Here is a 22,479-nt window from a genome sequence, read left to right as displayed (position 1 = left end):
GGCTTTCTTTCAGCAAGGAAGAGGAAGCAATACGACTAAAGTCTGTTAAGAAGGAAAGATCCTCCATTTGCTGATGAGTATATTTTCTCTTGGGTCAGACTGAATCAAAGTCAAATGACGTCCTATCTGGCTCAGGGCCAGGACCAGCAAGAGAAGCAAGCCCACTTCTCAGCCGGGTCTTGCCGTTGACAGCAGGGCAGTCTTCATCCCTGACCAGCGTCTCTTGAGGAAAGCAGTGTTTGGACAAGCCTGTAATTCGAGAAGCCCGTTAGGTGCATGCTTCTTTTCTTACCTTTGTTGGGTTGCCAAAATATTTACTTGACTTTTTAACTCCAAATCTCTGAAACACACCTGGATTGCCCAAAACAGGCAATTTTCTTGTTTTCTGTTATTCATAAAAGAGAGCCCAACCTAAGCAAAGATAGAGGGATTGGGGTATGCAGGGGGCTGGTAAGAGATCCAGGTTTATATAATTCAGTCACTTTTTTTTTTTTTTTAAACACAGGGTCTTGCTTTGTTGCCCAAGTTGGAGTAGTATGATCACCACCCACTGCAGCCTCCACCTCCCAGGCTCAAGCCTCCCACTTCAGCCTTCCGAGTAGCTGGGAGCACAGGTGTGCACCACCACACCTGGCTAATTTTTTTATGTTTTGTAGAGACAGGGAGGGTCTCACTATGTTGCCCAGGCTGGTCTCCAACTCTTGAGCTAAAGAAATCCTCCTGCCTTGACTTCTCAAAGTGCTGCAATTACAGTTTGCTTTCAGTCACTTCTTAACAGATGGGTGCACATTGTTTTGTCTTTTTTGTGTGTTTGTCGGGGAGGGGGGTATTGCAGGGTACTGTGGATTGGTGAAAGCAATTCTACAGGCAATCGTTTTGCAAAACAAATGGATTCTATTTTGACCTTTAGTGAAGAGTCAATTTCCATGCCAAGTAAAACTTCTGTGTGGTAGTCAACTCTATTTATTTTATTTTGAAAAACATAATCATGGCCAGGCGCGGTGGCTCACGCCTGTAATCCCAGCACTTTGGGAGGCTGAGACGGGCGGATCACGAGGTCAGGAGATTGAGACCATCCTGGCTAATACAGTGAAACCCCGTCTCTACTAAAAACACAAAAAATTAGCCGGGCATGGTGGTGGGCGCCTGCAGCCCCAGCCAGTCGGGAGGCTGAACCAGGAGAATGGTGTGAACCTGGAAGGTGGAGTTTGCAGTGAGCCAAGATCGCGCCACTGCACTCCAGCACTCCAGCCTGGGCGTCAAGCGAGATTCCATCTCAAAAAAAAAAAAAAAAAAGAAAAGAAAAACATAATCATGATATAAAAGCCAATTGCATTATATCTGCAGAGAGACTGAATATCTTATAACAGGAAAAATGGGGTGCTAAAACATCAAACAAAATTTGGACTGTTTCAGATGAATTTCATGTGATAGAAGAGACCCAAAAATAAGTGCAATTTTTTTCTTTTCTTTCCTTGGTGCTTTTGGTGTTATGAAAAAAGAACGTAGGAAATGGTCTCTGGTCTAGTTAGTGTGAAACCACTGCACAAGCATCTCCCCTGCCACGTGCGCCTGTCTATCAGCTCCCATTTCTGCCAGGCACTTTCGGAAGCACATGTTTGCCAAGGCTAAATGGCCTAGAGTCAGACCTTCCAGACAGGCTGTGGTTTATGGGTAGAACTCAACAGAAGGTCCCTGCACTGCCTGTTGCTGCTGTTCTTAGGAGCACAGATCCTGGTTAAGGATACCCATCCCACAAAGATAACTACATCCCCTTCTGAGAATAAGGGCCTGGCCATCAGTTAGGGCAATTATTTTCAGTCTGGTGCGCATCAGCAGACCTTTGAGAGAAAAATTAATTTGGAAACATTTTTTTTAGATCTTTAACATTATAAAATGGAACCTTGGAGTTGTTCTCTTTTCAAATGCACCGAAAGTGCAGCAGGGGTGGGAAGCTTACTGACAGCTGTCACTTGCCTACATCCTTTCCACAGCATTAGGTTTCAAAATGGCACCTCTAGTACCTTTATTTTGATAAGCTGTCTTTTATCTTCTCTAACTTAGATTTGATGGACTATAACTTTAAGCCCATAAAAAATCGGGCCCTCCCTAAGGCTGGTCAGCAGCAGCATGTACATTCATGGGTACTTTCTGGGATTGTAGGAAATAGCAGGCCAGTCTCTTCCAGAACCATCGTTAGCTAAAAACGGGAGGAGATTAGGCAGTGGCTCTCCTATCTTCCCACATTTTTAACCAGCCACTCTGCTATTGAGCTGGACCTGAAGGACTCCTGACTATCGGTATACATAAGGATCTACCATCCTCTTGCCAATGGCTATATAGAGACTTTTGTAGCTCAGATGTCCCAGATGAAATCAAGGGATCTTGCTTTAAGGCAGGTCAGGATAAGGACAAGTAACGAAGAGAGAGGAACACTTCTAGACCCTCTATTAATTTAAAAGCTTTTGAAGAGAAAAAGGGAATTAATTATTTTTAGGAATCTCAGAAGGACCTTAGATACATGACCATGAAAAATACTACAATAAGGACAACTGACAAATCTCAGTGACGGAATGTGCCTGCCAATGGTTCCAATAGTTCCTTAGATATGACACAAAAAGCACAAGCAACCAAAGGAAAAATAGATAAACCAGACTTCATCAAGATTAAAAACTTTTGGCCAGGCACGGTGGCTCACGCCTGTAATTCCAGCACTTTGGGAGGCCGAGGTGGGCAGATCACTTGAGGACAGGAGTTCAAGACCAGCCTGGCCAACATGGCGAAACCCCACCTCTACTAAAAAATACAAAAATTAGCTGGGCGCGGTGGCTCACGCCTGTAATCCCAGCTACTCAGAAGGGTGAGGCTGGAGAATTGCTTGAACCCAGGAGGCGGAGGTTGCATGCCACTATACTCCAGCCTGGGCAACAGAGCGAGACTCCATCTCAAAAAAAAAAAAAAAAAAAAAATTAAAAAATCTTGTGCTTTAAAGGATATCATCAAGAAAGTGAAAAGATATCCCACACAATGGGAGAAAATACTTATAAATAATGTATCTAACAAGGGACTTACGTCTAGAGCAGATAAAGAACTCTTATAACTCAATAAACTCAATAATAAAAGCAAAAATTAGCCAATTAAAAAAATAGGCAAAGCTTTGGGAGACCAAGGCAGGAGGATCATGAGGTCAGGAGTTCCTGACCAACCTGGGCAACAGAGCAAGACCCTCTCTCTACAAAAAATAATCTAAAAATGAGCCGAGTGTGGTGGGGAATGCCTATAGTCCCAGCTACTCAGGAGGCTGAGGTGGGAGGATCGCCTGATCCCCGGAGGTTGAGGCTGCAGTGAGCTGTGGTTGCATCAGCCTAGTAGCATCCCACCCCCCTCTCGCTCCCACTCTCGCCATGTGATACACCAACTCCCCCTTTGCCTTCTGCGGTGATTGTAAGCTTCCTGAGGCCCTCACTAGAACCAGATGCAGCAACACACTTCCTGTACACCTTGCAGAACCATAAGCCAATTCAATCTCTTTCTTTATAAATTTCCCAGTCTCAGGTATTCCTCAGAGTAATGCAAATGGAATAATACAGTAACTGAAATAGTAAAATTAAGTTGATGTTATAAATTGTAAATTGTAACTATACCTTTACAATTAGGTTATAAAAAATGTTAAGACTTCGATTAAAACTTAAAAAATTAGAAAACACCGAGAAAATGACTATGTTTACAAATAGATGAAAAAAGAAGCTTCTAAAGCTAAAACATTTTAAAATTTAACTTCTAAAAATCAAGCCAAGGTAACAAAAATTCCTTGCATATTTCACATTCTTTTCTCTGAGGTTCTTTTATGAATTGATACATTTGTGAAAACCTCTAGTAACAGGTTAATGTGAAATAGTTAAAGGCCACATACCTTTATATATAGCATAAGAAATAGCCCACGTTCTTCAGGCTGACTAGAATTTTATGTAATTCCAACAGTGCTTAGAACAACTGTAATGTGTTGAAACTCTTTTATTATTTTTATAACTAGCAAAAATGATGCAAAATTTAAAGCATTTCAGTACCCCCAAAGGAATTGTTTAGACTGTCTCAAACTTAATATTCAGCACAAAAAGCATTAGTCAGACCACAGAGCCGGATGCTTGATTTGGAAAACAACATCACAAAAGCAGAATGGTCCCCTGTACCTTTTATCAAATGAAATATGATGCTTTTGGAAACACATAGGACAGAAGAAAAGTAATTGTACTTCTCTGCAGTCTGAGGTCTTGTGACCAAGGCTCATAGACAAGCTTTCTCCGCCGTCCCCTTTCCTTCTGTCTCTACACTCAGTGAGAATTTATGTCACCGAGGCTAGGAATGTGGTGCTCTCCTGCACAGGTGCTATACAAATACACTGAGAGGGAAGGGGAACTCCAGAAATGTCCAGGTTTTCTGGGAGGTTGGTAGACAGAAAACTAATCACATGTAGTCACTGTCATGGTAGCCCCAGCAACCTGAAATGCACTCGAGTGACTGTCCGCTGTTGTGGCTGGCATAATGTATGTGCATGGCCAGATGCATACGAGGTCCCCTCTATTTGAGAACAAAAAGCAGATGGGACTTTTGGGCTTGTCTCCAGGAATGAGAGATTCTGGCCAACTGACCTGGTATTGGTACTTCCTCTATCCTTCAAAATGGCCTCTCAAAAGTAGACAAGTTCAGTAGCTTTTTTTTGAGAGTCAGGGGTCTCGCTCTATCACCTAGGCTAGAGTACACTGACACAATCATAGCTCACTGCGGCCTCAAGTGATCCTTCCACCTCAGCCTCCCGAGTAGCTGACCATGCCCGGCTAATTTTTTTTTCAGACAGAGTCTTGCTCTGTCGCCCAGACTGAAGTGCAGTGGCACAATCTCGGCTCACTGCAACCTCCACCTCCCGGGTTCAAACAATTCTCCTGCCTCAGCCTTCTGAGTAGCTGGGATTACAGGCACCCACCACCACGCTTGGCTAATTTTTTTTTGATTTTTATTAGAGATGAGGTTTCACCATGTTGGCCAGGCTGGTCTCAAGCTCCTGACCTCAAGTGATCTGTCCACCTCGGCCTCCCAAAGTGTTGGGATTACAGGCGTGAGCCACTGCACCTGGCTTCAGTAGCTATTTTTGATGGGCTTTTCAGGTGACCAGTCATACCATCTCTAGTTTTCTGGTTTAGCCTCATTTGTGACCCTTTTTGCATCAAGAGCCTGATTCAATGGATGGGGACAGTGGCAGGGAGGAGTGTCTAGAGCTAGGCTTCCCCCTGTCCTGGGAGGTGGCCAGCCGCCTGTGCTCCTCAGCTTGACAGACACATTATTTGTTCTGTTCACTCACTATCTTCAAAACTCTCTTAAGCCTCCCAGTGGATCTCAAATAATGGTTTCAGTTAGCCTTTTATAGCTAAAAATGTCTCTGATCTAGTTTTTTAAAAGTATTCTGCTTAATATAGCCTTTTAACCAAGAGGTTCATGGAAGATTTAGGTGTAGATGAAAAGCATCAAATTAAAATTTTGTGACTTTCAAATCATACATATGACCTTAGAAGAAAACTGGTATTCCCTGAGTTTTTCCACTTACATCATCCCAATCTTTTCTTTCCGATCTGATTTCCTTTACTAAGTTTCTTGCTTGCATCTGTTTTTAACCAAATACAGGAGATAGCTACCCAAGTACTCCTTAAAATAAATATGAAGAGCTTTCCAAACTTCCTCCTCAACAAGAAACCCACCTTGCTCACCTTAGAAAAGGGACTTCCATCTGCTTGGTAGGAGTATGTTTAGAAATTGATAGTGATATTTCTTGAGTATTCACATATTCCAAGAACTTTACATACTTTATTTTTTTTTTTTAGAAGGAGTCTCGCTCTGTCGCACAGGCTGGAATGCAGTGGCGCGATCTTGGCTCACTGCAACCTTTGCCTCTCAGATTCCAGCGATTCTCCTGCCTCAGCCTCCCGAATAGCTGGGATTACAGGTGCCCGCCACCAAGTCCGGCTAATTTATGTATTTTTAGTACAGACGGGGTTTCACCATGTTGGCCAGGGTGGTCTCGAACTCCTGACCTCAGGAGATCCGCTCACCTCAGCCTCCCAAAGTGCTGGGATTACAGGCATGAGCCACCGTGCCTGGGCCATACTTTTTATTTTATTTTTTTAAGAGCCAGGGTCTCACTCTCAGTTGTGTGATTATAGCTCACTACAGCCTTGAACTCCTGGGCTCAAATGATCCTCCCATGTTAACCTTCTGAGTAGCTGAGACTACAGTGTGTGCCACCATGCCCGGCTAAATTTTTTTGTTTTTTTTGTTGAAATGAGTTCTCACTTGTTGCCCACACTGGTCTGGAACTCCTGACTTCAAGTAATCCTCTTGTCTCCCAAAGTGCTGGGATTATAGGTGTGAGCCACTGTACCCAGCCACATTATTCTTTTTTTAATTATCAGAATTCTCTTTACAGAGGGGGTATGGAGAAACGGAGGCAGAGAGGTTAATCAGCCCAAAGTAACCCAGCTCTTACTGAACAGAATGATCACTTGCACCTCAGCTGTTCAGCTTTAAGATCTAGGCTCTTCGCACTCCTCCGGAGAGATGAATGTGCCAGAGCACCAATTCCCAACAGAACCACAGCACAAAGGCTACCAGGAACCTGTTGTTCATGGCAGGCAATGGGGCAAAGAAAGGAATGAAGGAGGAAGGGGAATTCCACTAGACACCAGTAAGCACCCCCACTCCCACCTCCCAACCCTGACATTACTGAAGACCAGAAACGTTTCCAGACATTGCTAAGTGTCCCCGGGGTGAAAATTGCTCCCGTTTGGAAACAATGTGATAAGGGGACCAGGTTGTTGTCTGGTTGTTTGTTATTAAATGTGGGAAACCGCACAGGTCAGTAACAAATAGTTGCAGCGTGCTTTCAGGGATGCCATGGCAATCGATAAGCAATAGTCAGGGTGCCCCGTGCTCAGGTATGTGACAAATACCTACTTGTTTCACTGACCAGAGAAGGCCTGGTGAGGCCAAGACCTATGATGTGGAACAGCTGTGACCACGTCCATGGGACAGTTAGCTTCTTCCACTTCCCACAGAAAATCAGACCCAAGGATTCCAGCCTAATCATCCCTCTTTGAGAATCTCACCACGCAGGAGTGTCTAAGCCGGACTTGGGTTAAAGCCCAGGGCACTCAGGTATCCCAGGAAATACATATCTGTGATCAAAACCCCAAATGAGAATGGTATGCAGAAGGATAAGGCCCCTTGGCCAGGCGTGGTGGCTCACGCCTGTAATCCCAGCACTTTGGGAGGCCAAGACGGGCGGATCACGAGGTCAGGAGATCAAGGCCATCCTGGCTAACACGGTGAAACCCCGTCTCTACTAAAAATACAAAACAATTAGCCGGGCGTAGTGATGGGCGCCTGTAGTCCCAGCTACTCGGGAGGCTGAGGCAGGAGAACGGTGTGAACACGGGAGGCGGAGCTCGCAGTGAGCCGAGATCGCACCACTGCACTCCAGCCTGGGCCACCGAGCAAGGCTCCCTCTCAAAAAAAAAAGAAAAAAAATGGATAAGGCCCCTCATCCCCACAATATCTACATGGCTTGTAAAAAACTCTGTAGCTTTACCCAAGTTCCTGTCTCAAGTAAAGACCCATCCAGGTAAGCCCTGTTCTGCGTCAAGGCTGAATGTTATATCCCAATGCAAGCAGCAAAGATATTGAGATCTTCTTCACTGAAGTTCTTCAAATTCACTGTCTGGTTGTTTGTTATTACATGTGGAAAACTGCAACCCATTGGTTTTACTCAAATTACTAACACTTCAGAACCAACATTCTTTTGGTCCCAGTACTGCAGAACAGAATAGCTCACCTTTACTCCCTGTATCGTCCTCTAGTTTCTGTTCATTTCCACTAATTTTATAAAAGGGTTTCTCTAACCCAGTTAAGCTCTCTGAGATCATCTTTACAGTGGGGTCATAATGCCAGCTCAATGAACTCAGATTACAGGTCTCCTTTCACATTCTCAAAAATGATTAAGGACCCCAAGAACTTCTGATTTGGTTATATCTATTGATATAAATCAGGAATTATAATCTGAGAAATCTTTAAAACACAGAATATGCAGGCACACATTCCATTAGTTGTCAGAGTGATGAAGTCACTAATTTTTTTTGTATTTTTAGTAGAGATGGGGTTTCACCGTGTTAGCTAGGATGGTCTTGATCTCCTGACTTCGTGATCCACCCGCCTCGGCCTCCCAAAGTGCTGGGATTACAGGTGTGAGCCACCGCGCCCAGCCTTGGATTTCAATAAGTTTTATTTTCCTGTCCTCCCTCCACTTTGTCATGAAGAGAGGATAACAAAAGTCTGTCTTCCCTTCCCCAAAATTCTCTATTTTGGGAGTTATTCTTTGAAACATAAGTAGAAAATTTCCCCAGGGCAGCCTGATGCACAAAGAAGGGTTTGGTCTCTGTCCTCATTGTACTCTACCTAGATTATCCATAACCCTCCCTGGGAATAACATTCTATGGGATGCAGGGTTTGCTTTCCCCCAAGATTCAGTAACATCAGTCACTCACTTCTTTCCTGGAGCAACTATGCTCCATCACTTAAGGAAAAAAAAATGCTTATTTTTTTTTATACCCACTGCCCTCAAGTTCCATATATTATGAAATGATTTAAGTAATACCATTGTTTTTGTAACTGCAGTAAAATATACATAACATGAAATTTGCCACTGTAATCATTTTTTTTTTTTTTTGAGACGGAGTCTTGCTCTCTCGCCCAGGCTGGAGTGCAGTGGCCGGATCTCAGCTCACTGCAAACTCCTCCTCCCGGGTTTACGCTTTTCTCCTGCCTCAGCCTCCCGAGTAGCTGGGACTACAGGCGCCCGCCACCTCGCCCGGCTAGTTTTTTGTATTTTTAAGTAGAGACGGGGTTTCACCGGGTTAGCCAGGATGGTCTTGATCTCCTGACCTTGTGATCCGCCCGTCTCGGCCTCCCAAAGTGCTGGGATTACAGGCTTGAGCCACCGTGCCCGGCCCGCCACTGTAATCATTTTTAAGTGCACAGTTCAGTGGCATTAAGCATATTCACGCTGTCATCCAACCATGACCACCACTCATCTCCAGTACTTTTTCCTCTTCTCAAATGGAAGCTTCATACCTATTAAACAACTCCCCTTGTCCCTTACCCCACCCCAGGAACCACCATTCTGCTTTCTGTCTCTACGTATTTGACTCCTTAAATAATACTATTTTGAGTGATAAAAGGAACTGAAGGGGCCGGGCGTGGTGGCTCATGCCTGTAATCCCAGCATTTTGGGAGGCTAAGGTGGGCGGATCACCTGAGGTCGGGAGTTTGAGACCAGCCGGACCAACATGGAGAAACCCTGTCTCTACTAAAAAAAAAAAAACAAAAATAAGTTATCTGGGCATGGTGGCGCATGCCTGTAATCCCAGCTACTCAGGAGGCTGAGGTAGGACAATCGCTTGAACCCAGGAGGCGGAGGCTGCAGTGAGCCAAGATTGTGCCATTGCACTCCAGTCTGGGCAACAAGAGTGAAACTCCATCTCAAAAAAAAAGGAACTGAAGGACAATAAGGGAGGGAGAAAGGAAGAGAAGATGGACAATAAGAGTCACCATTTGGTTTACTGCTTTTGGTTGTGCCAGGAATGTGATCAACACTTGATATACATTATCTCCTTTAGGGGCTGTTCCCATCTAAACACGCAGAGGGGTTAAGTGACTGCAGGAGCTCACAGAGCTTAGAAGGCTTGGGACTGAGTGCAGTTGGCTCACGCCTGTAATCCCAGCACTTTGGGAGGCAGAAGGATCGCCTGAGCCTAGGAGCCTGTTGCCTGGGTAATATATTGAGACCCTGTCTCTACAAAAAAAAAATTTTAAACTAGCTAGGCATGGTGGCACACACCTGTAGTCCCAGCTACTTGGGAGGCTGAAGTGGGAGGATTACTTGAGCCCGGGAGTTTGAGGCTGAGTGAGCCATGATCATGCTACTGCACTCCAGCGTGGGCCACAAAGCAAGACCCTGTCTCAAAAAAGGGTTAGAACTGGGGTTGGAACCTGTGTTAGTATGATGACTAAACCCAAGTCTTAACCCTTACATGCTCCCCCTCCCCCAACCACTTTGAAAAGTCAAGCTTCCTTTGACTCTGTTCTCTGTCTTCTGGTGATTTTGGTTACCAGAGTCTGTATTTGTGCTTTGCAAAGAAGTTCCCAAGACACTGAGGGCTGGACGTGGGTTAGTGGGCTGACCATATGGTTCAATTTTCCATCCACCCTTCGTACCTTGGTTTCCCCGCTGCTTATCAGAAGAGCCAGGATTAAAAATCAACTCTCCTCCCTCTCAACATAGTTTTCCACTTTCCCATGCTGTTGGACATGTTGCTTCTACATTTCACATTTGCCTAAATGTGCAAACAGAGAAAGGAGAGACGGCAAACATGAAGAGCCCTCGGTAATTTCACTGGCTTGAACCCCGCTAAAGCATTTAAAAGAATAGATGTCTGGGTCCACTGGGTTCCTCAAAACATCTAGTGGCAGAGTAACTTGATCTCTCTGCAACCAGAATAGATGCCACTACCAAGCGAACATTCCCAGAACACAGATCCTACAGTACCCGCTCTTTTGTCAGAAGCCTTCAGTGGCTCCCAGTTCTTTAGAGAATGAACACCAAACTCTTTAACTTGAGAGCCTCTTCCTTCTGTAGCAGCTTTCAATGCTCCTTGAAGAACACCTTGCTCCCTTTTCTTCTGCCCTGTTCTGGAGATTCTTTTCCTACCTCATGCTGTCTCCTCGTACCTTTATCTTACACAACTCCCCCTCTGTAAACCTGCCCAACTCCTCCAGTCCACGTGGACTCACTTTTCACTCACCACAATCACTCTCTATGTTCAGGGGAAGAAGAGGATTTGATTGTATGTAGTACATATAGACCATGAGGTCCTTCCAACTGAACCTTCTCTGAATGACTCAGAGATAGACTGAGGACATCGCCCACAAGCTCATGATCACATGCATGACTTAGTGACTGCAGGGGCCTGCTACGAGGATGGCAGCCCAGCACTGCCTGCCACCAGCTCTCTTCTGGAGAACACATCTCCCCCGTGCTCCCCACCCATGACAGGGCAGCCCCTGGGGCACAGTTGACTAGCCTAAGGATGAACCCCCCAGTCCAAGATGGGCCAATGAATCCCTTTTCTGGAATTTTTCAGACTCAAAACCCAGAGAGTTCAGGCCCAGGGATACTGGGGAGCTGTGTCTCCTACCAAATGGGGAGTGAGAGAATAAAGCAGATGCATGGATGGAGAAGACTTGAGGAGGGGGCCACTGGCATCCAAGCCCTGGAGTCAGCTGCTGTGCAAGGGCATCAGTACCCCTGTCATGGGTTCTGTGACACAGCCCAGAATCCTCAGATCAAATTCCTCTTTCTGCTCAACAGAGCTCAGGCTGAGTTTCTATTATGTGGAACTAACAGTTTTAACCAAGCCTGTGACTACTAAAAGGCATCTGATTTCTTTTCTTTTTTGGGGGGCTAGGGGTAGGGAGGGCGGGAAGAGGGACAGAAACAGGGTCTCACTCTATATCCCAGGCTATAGTGCAGTGGCATGATCATGGCTCACTGCAGCCTCGAACTCCTGGGCTCAAGCGATCCTCTTGCCTCAGCCTCCCGAGGAGCTAGTACTACAGGCATGTGTCACCATGCCCAGCTTATTTATTTATTTATTTTTATTCTTTTGTGGACAGGAGGTCTCACTGTGTTGCCCAAACTGGTCTTGAACTTCTGGCCTCAAGCAACTCTCCTGACTCAGCCTCTCAAAGTGTTCAGATTACAGGTGTGAGCCACCATGCCCAGGTGAGCATCTGATTTTTATCTAGAAAAACTGGCAAAGACAAAAGGAGGCAAAGAGAAGAAAGGGTCGTTTGTGTGTGTGTGTGTGTGTTTTTTTTTTTTTTTTTTTTTGATGGAGTCTCGCTCTGTCGCCCAGGCTGGAGTGCAGTGGCGTGATCTCGACTCACTGCAAGCTCTGCCTTGTGGGTTCATGCCATTCTCCTGCCTCAGCCTCCCAAGTAGCTGGGACTACAGACGCTTGCCACCACACCCGGCTAATTTTGGGTATTTTTAGTAGAGATGGGATTTCACTGTGCTAGCCAGGATAATCTCAATCTCCTGACCTTGTGATCCTCCCACCTCAGCCTCCCAAAGTGCTGGGATTACAGGTGTGAGCCACCGCGCCTGGCCAGAAGAAAGGGTCTTATTTCAGATCTGCAAAGAGAAGCAGAAGGGTCTTATTTCAGATCTTGGCTCTTCTGAGCTGTTCAATCTCCGGTTATGTAGAGAACTCTCTAGGACTCGATTTGCTCATGGTAAAACGGGAATCTGGATCGGATCTCAAATTAGCCTTAACAATTAAAGGAGACACCATAGGTAAAGCTCTCAGCACTCGGCGAGCACCCAACACCTGATGGCTGACTTCTACATGGTCATCCAACATTTCCCATAAGCCAGGCTCTGAGCTAAGTGCTCCATAAATATCTCGTAGACCCCCCACTACAATGACAAAAGCAGCATCAGCCCTGCTGCACAGAGGAGAATGCACCGAGAAATGAAATACCTTTTCCGAGGTCAGTCAGTCAAGGCTGGGTCTCTATAACATGACATTCCCTTTCTTGTCCTTTTCTTAATTTCCCCACATTGTACTCTTAAGCCCTGGGGAGAGTTAAGGTCATGCCTGTTGATCATGTTGTTTTTCTTTTTCTCTCTTTTTTTTTTTTTTTTTTTTGAGAGAGAAGGTCTCTCTGTTGGCCAGGCTGGAGGGCAGTGACACAATCTCAGCTCACTGCAGCCTTGACCTCTTGGGCTCAAGCAATACTCCCACCTCAGCCTCCCAAGTAGCTGAAACCTCAGGCATGCGCCACCATGACTGGCTAATTTTTGTGTTGTTTGTAGAGACGGTATTTTGCCATGTTGCCCAGGTTGGTCTCAAATCCCTGAGCTCATGCAATCAGCACGCCTCAGCCTCCCACAGTGCTAGGATTACAGACATGAGCCACTATGCCTGGCCCATGCTGTTTTCCAAACCTCTCCCTAAGAATCTTCTCTAACATGGGTGGTGGTTATGGGGCATTTATTCTGCCTTGAGTTACAGAGTCAGGGCAAACCAGGCTTTGCTAGAAACACCAGCACCTCTCATGTTCCCTGCCATGAGACTCTCCACAGGTGAAGCTATTAAAGTCAACCTTCAAAATTCTTAGGAGCTCTATAAGATGCTGAATAAACACTGATTGAATTGGAGGGTTAAAATGCCCGGGACATAAACATAGACTCCTGTGATTTGGCGATGGTTTAAGACCCTTACATTGATTGATTGATTGATTGATTGGAGACAGGGTCTTCCTCTGTCGCCCAGCCTAGAGTACAGTGGCACGATCACAGCACACTCCAACCTCCACCTCCAGCGATTCTCCTGCCTCAGCCTCCCAAGTAGATGGAACTACAGGTTCGTGCTACCACTCCCAGCTAATTTTGTTTTTTTAATAGAGATGGGATTTTGCCATATTGGCCAGGCTGGTCTCAAACTCCTTGCCTCAAGTGATCTGCCCGTCACAGCCTCCCAAAGTGCTGGGATTACAAGTGTGAGCCACCGTGCCTGGCCAACACCCTTACTTAATAGCAAACTAAATGTCAATTTTATTCTATTTTAACTTCTTAGGACTTAAACTGTCACAGGTAACAGAGTCTGTCTTTCAATGTTGTAAGTAGAATCTCTCCAAACTAGAATATCAAAGAAAGATTTTAAATATGATACAGAAGCTCAAAATATTAGAAGAACAAGGAACCCAGAACAGCCTCTTCACATTAAGTACAAGAGAGAGGCTCAGAAAGCTGGAGAGATGTGTCCATGCCTGGTCTGAGGCAGGGCCTGGCCTGGCGCCCTGGCCTGCTGCTCCCCCGTGGGGGCTTGCCCTCATCCCAACTCTGCCTCCCTAGCTGATCCTGTCTGTACCTCCTCCCACAGAATGGAAAAGAGAAGGAGGGGATCATAAATCATTTTTCTTTCATGAGTTTAGAGCGTTCTTTTCTGAGAAGTTCAAAAGCACTCAGTAATAAACCGAGGTGACAAGTTTATGTCTTTTGCTTTTAAAATGAAATTTTATTTGAACTCTTGGAGAGGCATTTACATGTTTTAATTTAGGACATAGCTCTCTTATTTCAAGGTTGCGCCCTGTGGCATTGTCTGTGAGTGGGTGGGTGGGTGAAGAGGGTGGGTGCCGGGGAGGGGGTTAGCCTGTGTCTAGGCCACCCCTCTCACCCCTCTTCCCCCACAGGCTTTTCTGAATGCCTGGCCCGCCTGCAGCGGACAGAGTCCTGGGTTTTCAACAAGTTTCAACATCCCCAGGAAGGAGCCCCCACCCTCAAGCTAGCTTGGCTGTTTTCCTCCTATGCCTTTACTGCCTCTGTCCACTGCCCGCTTTTTCAGAGCCAAGAAATGGATGGAAAATCACGAATTCTGCAGGGACTAAGCTGCGGGAATCACTTTGCCTTCCTTCAAAGGAATTTTTTTTTTTTGCTCCCAGATCCTGGGGGCTCAGAAAACAAGAAAACGCAGTTGTCAAAGTTAATGAAATTGAGACTGAGAACAACCACACTTTAAGAAGATGATGAGAGAAAGAGAGAGGGGCGGCAGGAGAGCAAGAGAGGAAGAGACTGAGATCTTGACTCATCGCACCTCCCACACCGGCCCAGGCTTTAAACAAATGCAAAACTGTCTTTCTTTGGCCCAAGCTTTTGTGCTAATGATTTTATTCAGGTGTAAACTCAAAGCCAAACTGCAATGACTAACCATGTGCAAATGCTGCCCGCCATCAGCCTTTCCAGAGAAACGTGGGGGCTGCTGCTTGCAAGCAGGTAGAACCGCATGCTCAACTTCTGGGCCCCTGCATCCAATAAATATTTGGAGAATGAATCAACTTAAGAAGCACTTAATGATTCAATATATGCCTAGGGTTTTTTATTCCCCCGGCATCACGGGCCAGCAGGCCAAATCATACAAAACTCTCCAAGTAAAACCACTACATGGTTGTTCCAGGCAGAGGAGGAAATAGTTGGGTTCTCCGAGTGACTTCAGCAAGTTCCCCCACCACTAAACCATGGGAGAACTACAGGATGACCCTGTGATCCCTGTTCCAACCCATTTATAGATGCGAGAGACACAAAGATGGAGCCCCACCAGACTGGGGCAAAGCAAATGAAGCCAAGGAGCTGATTCCTGCATAACAGCAGTTAAAGTACAGGAGAAAATGTTATAATAGGAGCGTAATGCCTACAAGGAAAGCACTGTTCCTACCCTGTAGATGTAGCTGGCATTTCTCCTAGGAAAACACTAAAATATCCTCAAGGGAGTCATTGCTCTCCTACCACCACTAAGCAGCTCTGGCCAATTATTTAAACGATGAAGTATCAGGGCCTGAGCCACCTAAAACACCTCGATTCAACTTTGTGAACCGTAAAGCAAACAGCTAATAATTCCTGTGGGGTTCTTTTTTTCCAACGAAAGGGCAGGAAAACTTGACAAGTGACTTGAAGTTATTCAGAAGACAACAGGGATGCAAAAACCACAAATAGATTAGACCTGTACCTGGGGCCAAAGGTCTTTCAAGAGACAATGGTAGGGACTACTTTAAGTCTGGAAAGTCTCCCCTCTCTAGCACCCTGCTTCAAAACTACCCCTTCTCTCTCCTGGATTTCTCAAAGACAGCCTCAAGAGGTTAGGAACTAGGACAGTTTTTTGCCCCAGCTCTCTCCCCATGGTACCTAGAATGGCAACTTTTGAGAATATAATAGATATCCAGTCAGTACCACTATCCTTAGGAGAGACCACCTTTCTCCCAACCAAACTTCAAATCACCTTCTCTGAACCTTTCTTTTTAACAAAATGATGCAGTTTAAACAAAATCCAGTTTAAAACAGGTTGTTACCTGTCATATTTTAAGATTGTTGATGAGTGGCTTTCCAAAGTAAATTTATTTCTATCTTATACTGCAGTCAAAGTAATGCTGACCCTCTTGGCTAAAAAGTCTTTTTTAGTACTTCTAAATGGAGTGATGGTAGCCAATGGCAGCAAACATTTATTGAGGGCTTACTTTTGTGTGAGGCGTTTGCATCTCATCTCACCTCCTAACCACCTATGAGGTAAGTTCTAATACAGGACCATAATTGCTGTCTGCCATTCTGAAACCAAAAAAAGCTCTAAAACCCAAACATTTTCCCATAACTTACTTGGCAGCAAAACTTAATGGACCTGAAACTCATCTGGAGGCAAAGCTGCCGTGAACTAACATTAGGTTATTTAGATTTTAGCTATCCCACTTAATGTGAAGATCCCTATGGTTTACTATACAAATGTGAATGTGTTTGGTTACTGAGTGCTTCCCTAGGTCTCTTGGAGGTCACTTAATATAAAATCTATACCCCTTAATGCCTTTCTAAATGCCTCAAATCTCAGAATTCTGAAACATCTTGCCCCAAGGGTGTAAGATAAAGTATTGTGAATCTCTATTATTAGCCCATTTCACAGATAAGAAACTAAGACTCCTTAAGGGAAGCAACTTGCCCAAGGCCACATGGTGGACAAGAGGCTAGAGCCCACTCTGAGACTGGCAGTCTCTCTGAGTCTGGGCTTGTAAACACTGGTGGGCCACTATAATGCATGTCTCAGTCCCCACCTTAGACAACTTCAGCTGGGAAGGAGCACTGTGCCAGCATGGCTCTTCTCCATAATCAACTATTTGAGGAATGCTGAAATGGAAGAGCAGAAAACACCAACCAGAAACACTTACCTTGCCTAGGACAGTGAGGCATGGTTTCGGGTCCAATTCTGGCTGTTCCAGCTTCACCACTCCTACCCAGCCATATTCATACAAGTCCTCTTCGTCATTGTTATTACATAAGCCCAGTGGGTGCATCTAGGAAATAAAATGGAAAGAAAACTTCAGCAGGCAAGCTACACGTTTGCTTGACTCATACTGTGTATTTCTCGGATACTATAGCCAAAAGTAATGTCAAAACTTAAAATTTTAAGAGTGGGGACGGTTTTTCAAGCCAAGGGGAATTTTATTTCAGCACAATGAGCTGAGCACTGGGGAGAACACAATAGAGCCATTATAAATGTATGTTATGCATGCTTCTTTACTGCCTTTTAAGTGATGGTGATCCAAGGTGGAAACTGCCCAATAGGATCCAGGGAAAGAAAACAGCACAATTCCCACATAAATACCAATCTAAATTGCTGTGAAATACCATAAATTTAACACTAAGTAGCAATTACAGACAAGACTAGCTAGGTTAGTATCCAAGATCATTTGGCTTCTAGACTTCAACAACATGTCTACTTCAACTTACGTAAGAGGATCTGGAAACACATCCCGGACTCTATGCAGAGACCACAGAAATCACCAGTGTAATTAACAGGCTGTTTAAAGGCTACCCGTGGTTACTGGGAAACAGATAAAATTCTTTGAGGTCTTTTCAAAATTTGCAAAGCACAAAATCAAAGATGGGTAGATAAGCAGTGTCAAATTTCTGTGTGTGAAAGTGCAGTCAAACCAGAACAACCCTAAGGTTTGTGCTCACAGTTCTATCTTTGAGTGGTACCAGGCCCTAGAATCCCTAATAACAATCTGAGAAGAGGAAATCCTCAGGGATAAACATAACTTATCAAGAAGTTGATAAGCCTAGCACTGTGTGTGCTAAGCTCTTAAATAAGTGGAAGAAATACGTCTTTAGATTCATGACAAGTTAGAAACACAAGAGACCTAAGAACACACTGCAGACAGAATATAGTCCCCAAGATATCTATGTCCTAATCTCCAGAACCTGTGCATAAGTTACCTTACACAGCAACAGACTTTGCAGATGTGATTGAGTTTGAGATGGACAGATTCTCTGAATTATCTGGGTTGGTCCAGTGTAATCACAAAGGTGATTCCCACATAAGGGAAGCAGGGAAGCATGAGAAAGACGGAGAACAGATGTGATGACAGAAGCAGAGGCTGATGTACTCTGAAGATGGAAGAGGGGGCCATTAATCAAGAAATGAGGATGGCCTCTAGAAGCTGACAAAAATGAAAAATGGATTCTCCCCTCAAGCTTCCAGAAAGAATGTAGCCCCGAAGACCTGTTTGGAACTTCTGACCTCCAGAACTGTAAGAGAAAATATTTGTGTTGCTTTAAACCACTAAGTTTGTAGAAACTTGTTACAGCAGCAAATAGGAAACTAATGCGCCCACCTTATCCCCTGGTTGTTTTACAGATAAGAACAGAAATCCAAGATAAGTGGCTTTTCCAACACACAGCCAGTATGTAGCACACCCGGAGGTCACCAGGCCCTTGGATTCACAATCCAGTGCCTTCCCACTCCACTTGCTTACTTTATCCTCCCTTCCTCTGAGAGCTGACCATCTGACAGGGGAAGACTAAGAGATAAAATCCTTAGAAAAAAAAGTTTCCAGCTCTAAATCCTGTGGTATTCAAGTGTAACATGAGTTTGGTGCAGGCAACAAGAATTGCTAGAATGTCTGGGGAGGCTTTGTGCAGCTGCTGAGCCTCGAGAGAGCTTCGAAGGAAGAGTTAGACTGACCAGGGCAAAATGAGAGAGGGAAGTCAGTTCCAAGCCTGGGGAGGAGTTGCTAAGAGATGATATAGAGGAGGGAAAAGAATGCATCCAGTCTGATGAGTAGGAAGGGTCACTGTCTACACTGAGAAGGCGAGAAGGGCTCAAAAACCAGGATGGAGTCTGGACACCAAGACAGTGTTACAGGTTCTTAGGCAGAAGATGGTGTACTGAAAGAAGTTATTTTAGGCAGGCAGGTAACCTCTTCAGCAGTGGTATTCTTGGACTCCAGAGACAGCAACAAGTGGAGGGCAAAGGGTGCAGACCAAAAATGAGAGATCCTTGACAATTCAATGAAACAACAGGAAAGGGGTTGCACAAGTTCATAAGGCAGGTGAGAGGTCACCACTGCTGAGCACAGGGCGGCCAGCAGCTGTCTTTATAGTGGATGAGAGATACCCCACCCTTTGGGAATTCCAAGATATGAGATAGAGGGCCCTGGGACATCCAACTTTGCAGGAGCTTTCAGGCTCATGGAATTTGCCTGAAGGGCCATTGGAGGTTCTGTGGTGCCACGGGTGGTGCAACCTTTCCTCCAGGATGCCCCTGCAGGATTCAGCCCACTCTAGAATGTTCTACAATTATTAAACAATGAGTAGTCTGAAATGCTGAGACCTCCGACTAGAAAAAGGATGAGCAAGAGGAATGAGCCAATTATGTCAACAGCTCAGGCACCTCTGACCTCCGGGAAAGGGCTCAAGACCCGGCTCACTCCAGTACAGCTCAGCCAGCTTCCTGAAGTCCCAGGTCAAATCATGGTAATGGCAACCAGTATTCCACGATATTTTTAACCTGGCCACGCAACTTGGAGGTTTCCAGATGAATGGCTGCTTTTGGTTACTCATATATTTATGGGGTTTGACCAATGATAAAGAGTTGCTTTGGAGGAGCAGAGGCATCACTCAGGTCTAAGACCTTGCATCTATATCAAAACTTTACTAAAGAAAGAAGCCAGGCACAAAACACCACATACTGTATGATTCCATTACATGTCCAGAAGAGGCAAATCCATTGAGACAGAAAGCAGACTAGTGGTTGCCAAGGGCAGCAGGGAGGGGGCAAATGAAGAGTGACTGCTCAACGGGTACAGGGCTTCCTTTTGGGTGATGAAAACGTTCTGGAACTCGATGGTGGTGAAGATTGCACAACACTGTGAACATATTAAATGCCACTGAATTTCATGCTTTAAAATGATTACAATGGTGAATTGTATATGAATTTCACAATTAAAAGGTTTAAAAAAATAAAAAAAGGCAACTGTCCTAAGAGCTTACTCAGGAATGACTTATGCCCTGCCTAGCACTGTCCTCAATTAACACGGGGATCCCACAGTGAAGGACAATGTGCTTTCTACCCTTCCAGAGCCTAAATGAATTTCAGCAGCCCTTCAGGAAACTGTGTCCTGCAGAATACTACCTACCACAAGATGAAAAACAGGTTCTTGCACAAGTAAATAACACTGAGAAGCTCTTCATACGGACTCAGGATTTACATGTGTGAATTAAAGCTCTGCAGTGGCCAATGGTTTAATAGGGCTTTTAACCTTTGCTAAAACCACCATTTCCTATCCTTTGTTTATAAACTTGTTTTGTGTTTAATCTGATCACGTGATTTCATGGGACACACTTTGAGAGATGCTAAATTAGGGAGAACACATACACACGCATGACAATAAACCTACAGTAAATATGACATGAGGCAAAGCTAAATGTCTGCAAATGCTGAACACCCATGACGCAAAGACTTAAGGCCATGGTAGAAAGAAATGGAGGGACAGTCGAGGACAGCTGGAGAAAAGACGAGGCTTGGGAAAGTGGCAGATGTGGAGGATGGGGAGAAGACAAGGAATGGGAACCCAGAGGCAGCTGAAGCCAAAGCCCAGGCCTGACCCACTGCAGCCAGTGAGGTGGAAGTGGGCCTGACCAGGCCGGAGGCTTACTCTCTTGAAGAAGCAGAACACACGGTCTCAGGAAAAGCATGTGGAGAGCGTGTCCAGGCATGCAGAAATCTGAACTATGTAAGCCTCAAACACACCCAGGGGTCCCTTAGGGCTGTTAAGCCAGTGCCCTGGGCTGCACTTCACTGCCAGGCTCTCTCCTCTCCTAAGCAGTCATTCCTTCCCACTTTCCTCCAAACTCCTCTATCAAATCTTCCCAACACTGGGGTGGGTGACTTGGCAGCGCAACACGTCAGCCCCGTCAAGGGCATTGACTTGTGAACAGGAATGAAAGCCTTTAAAACTAAAAGGATTTTTCTAAAGCGCCAGTGGGAAGGATGCTTTACCCTCTCGTGGAGGGTAAAGAAGCCACTAAGATCACATCTCGGAGGATAAAAAACCTACCTAACCATCCATTCCACTTTCCCACTTCCACCCTAAGTTCCTTCTCTCCTGAGATCCTTATTCCAGTTTACATCTCCAGTACAAGTCTGTTAATTCAATCTAACAGGCTCCTTTGACTCGCCTATTGAATACCATATTATATGATTCAGGTCTCTGTTAGCTGGCCCCGATGACAGTATTAACCACCTTAGGCCTCCAGCCATTTCTACTCTGAGGTTCTCTTTTCCCAAGGGCTCCGAGTTATGAGCTCTGGAGATGTTTTTATAGAGAAGCAGAAGTAGTCATTATGTGAAAATATTCCTTAGTGAACTGACCTGTCCCAAGGATGGAGTATTCTAGGCAAAGGTATAAAATGCAAATGAACATACCATTTTGTTTGCATTTTACGGGGAAAGTGAAAGAGAGGCCTTTCCCATTAATTGGACATCTACTATGTTAACACCTTTTTTTTTTTTAAGGCAGGGTCTCATTCTGTCCCCCACATGGGAATGCAGTGGCACGATCACAGCTTACTGCAGCCTCGACCTCCTAGGCTCAAGCAATCCTGCCACCTCATTTATTGGCTTTTTCGTGTGTGTGTAGAGACAGGTTTCACTATGTTGCCCAGGCTGGTATTGAACTCCTAGGCTCAAGCAATCCTTCCGCCTCGGCCTCCCAAAGTGCTGGAATTCCAGGTGTGAGCTGCTGCACCTGACCGGTTTACACATTTTAATCTCATATTTAATCCAACAGGGAACTCCTGCTAATTGTTGGAATATCAGATGATATAGTGACTAAACTATGTAAATAAGTTGCAAACTAGAACTGCAAATCAGCAACCAATGCAAAATTTAACAGAGTCCATGAAAGTCCTATTAGTCAACAACTGGATTCTACTCAAAGCCAATGGCAAACAATCTAGTTAAGGATTAAAGAAGAAACACGCATGGGAGCTTCCACAGAGAATGATCAAAGGATTAAGAGAGACCTTTGGAAAAAGTGAGAGTCCTCTCAGTTGGAAAACAACTTTTTTTTTTTTAGACGGAGTCTCCGTTGCCCAGGCTGGAGCACAGTGGTGAGATCTCGGCTCACTGCAACCTCTGCCTCCCAGGTTCAAGTAATTCTCTTGCCTCAGCCTCCTGAGTAGCTGGGATTACAGCCGCCCACCACCACACTTGGCTAATTTTTGTATTTTTAGTACAGCAGGGTTTCACCTTGTTGGCCAGGCTGGTCTCAAATTCCTGACCTCAGGTGATCCACCTGCCTTGGACTCCCAAAGTGCTGGGATTACAGGCATGAGCCATCGCACCCGGCTGAACTCAAACCTAAGTAAAGGATGCCATATGCAGAGTCTTATACAATTTTGCTGAGAATATCCCCACACTGCCCACAAGAGATTCAATCTTTGTTTATTCTCAAAAATCAGTCCAAGGCTGCGATTATAATTTAAATATAAAC

At 45.0% G+C, this 22,479-nt stretch overlaps 1 protein-coding gene across 1 annotated transcript in view; it reads right to left on the bottom strand.

Annotated features, from left to right (window-relative positions):
* Nucleotides 1-22,479, bottom strand: part of ZNRF3 (zinc and ring finger 3) — a 172,357-nt gene that overhangs the window by 49,862 nt on the left and 100,016 nt on the right. Inside the window, exon 2 of the mRNA XM_023190709.3 lies at nt 16,870-16,995. Within this exon, the coding sequence (XP_023046477.1) occupies nt 16,870-16,995 (126 nt within the window). The remainder of the gene's footprint in view (nt 1-16,869; nt 16,996-22,479) is intronic.

This window comes from Piliocolobus tephrosceles, chromosome 19 (genome assembly GCF_002776525.5).
Source record: "Piliocolobus tephrosceles isolate RC106 chromosome 19, ASM277652v3, whole genome shotgun sequence".
Taxonomy (NCBI): Eukaryota; Metazoa; Chordata; class Mammalia; order Primates; family Cercopithecidae; genus Piliocolobus; species Piliocolobus tephrosceles.
The sequence above is the reverse complement of the archived record's forward strand: the minus strand, read 5'-3'. Positions and strand labels throughout refer to the sequence as shown.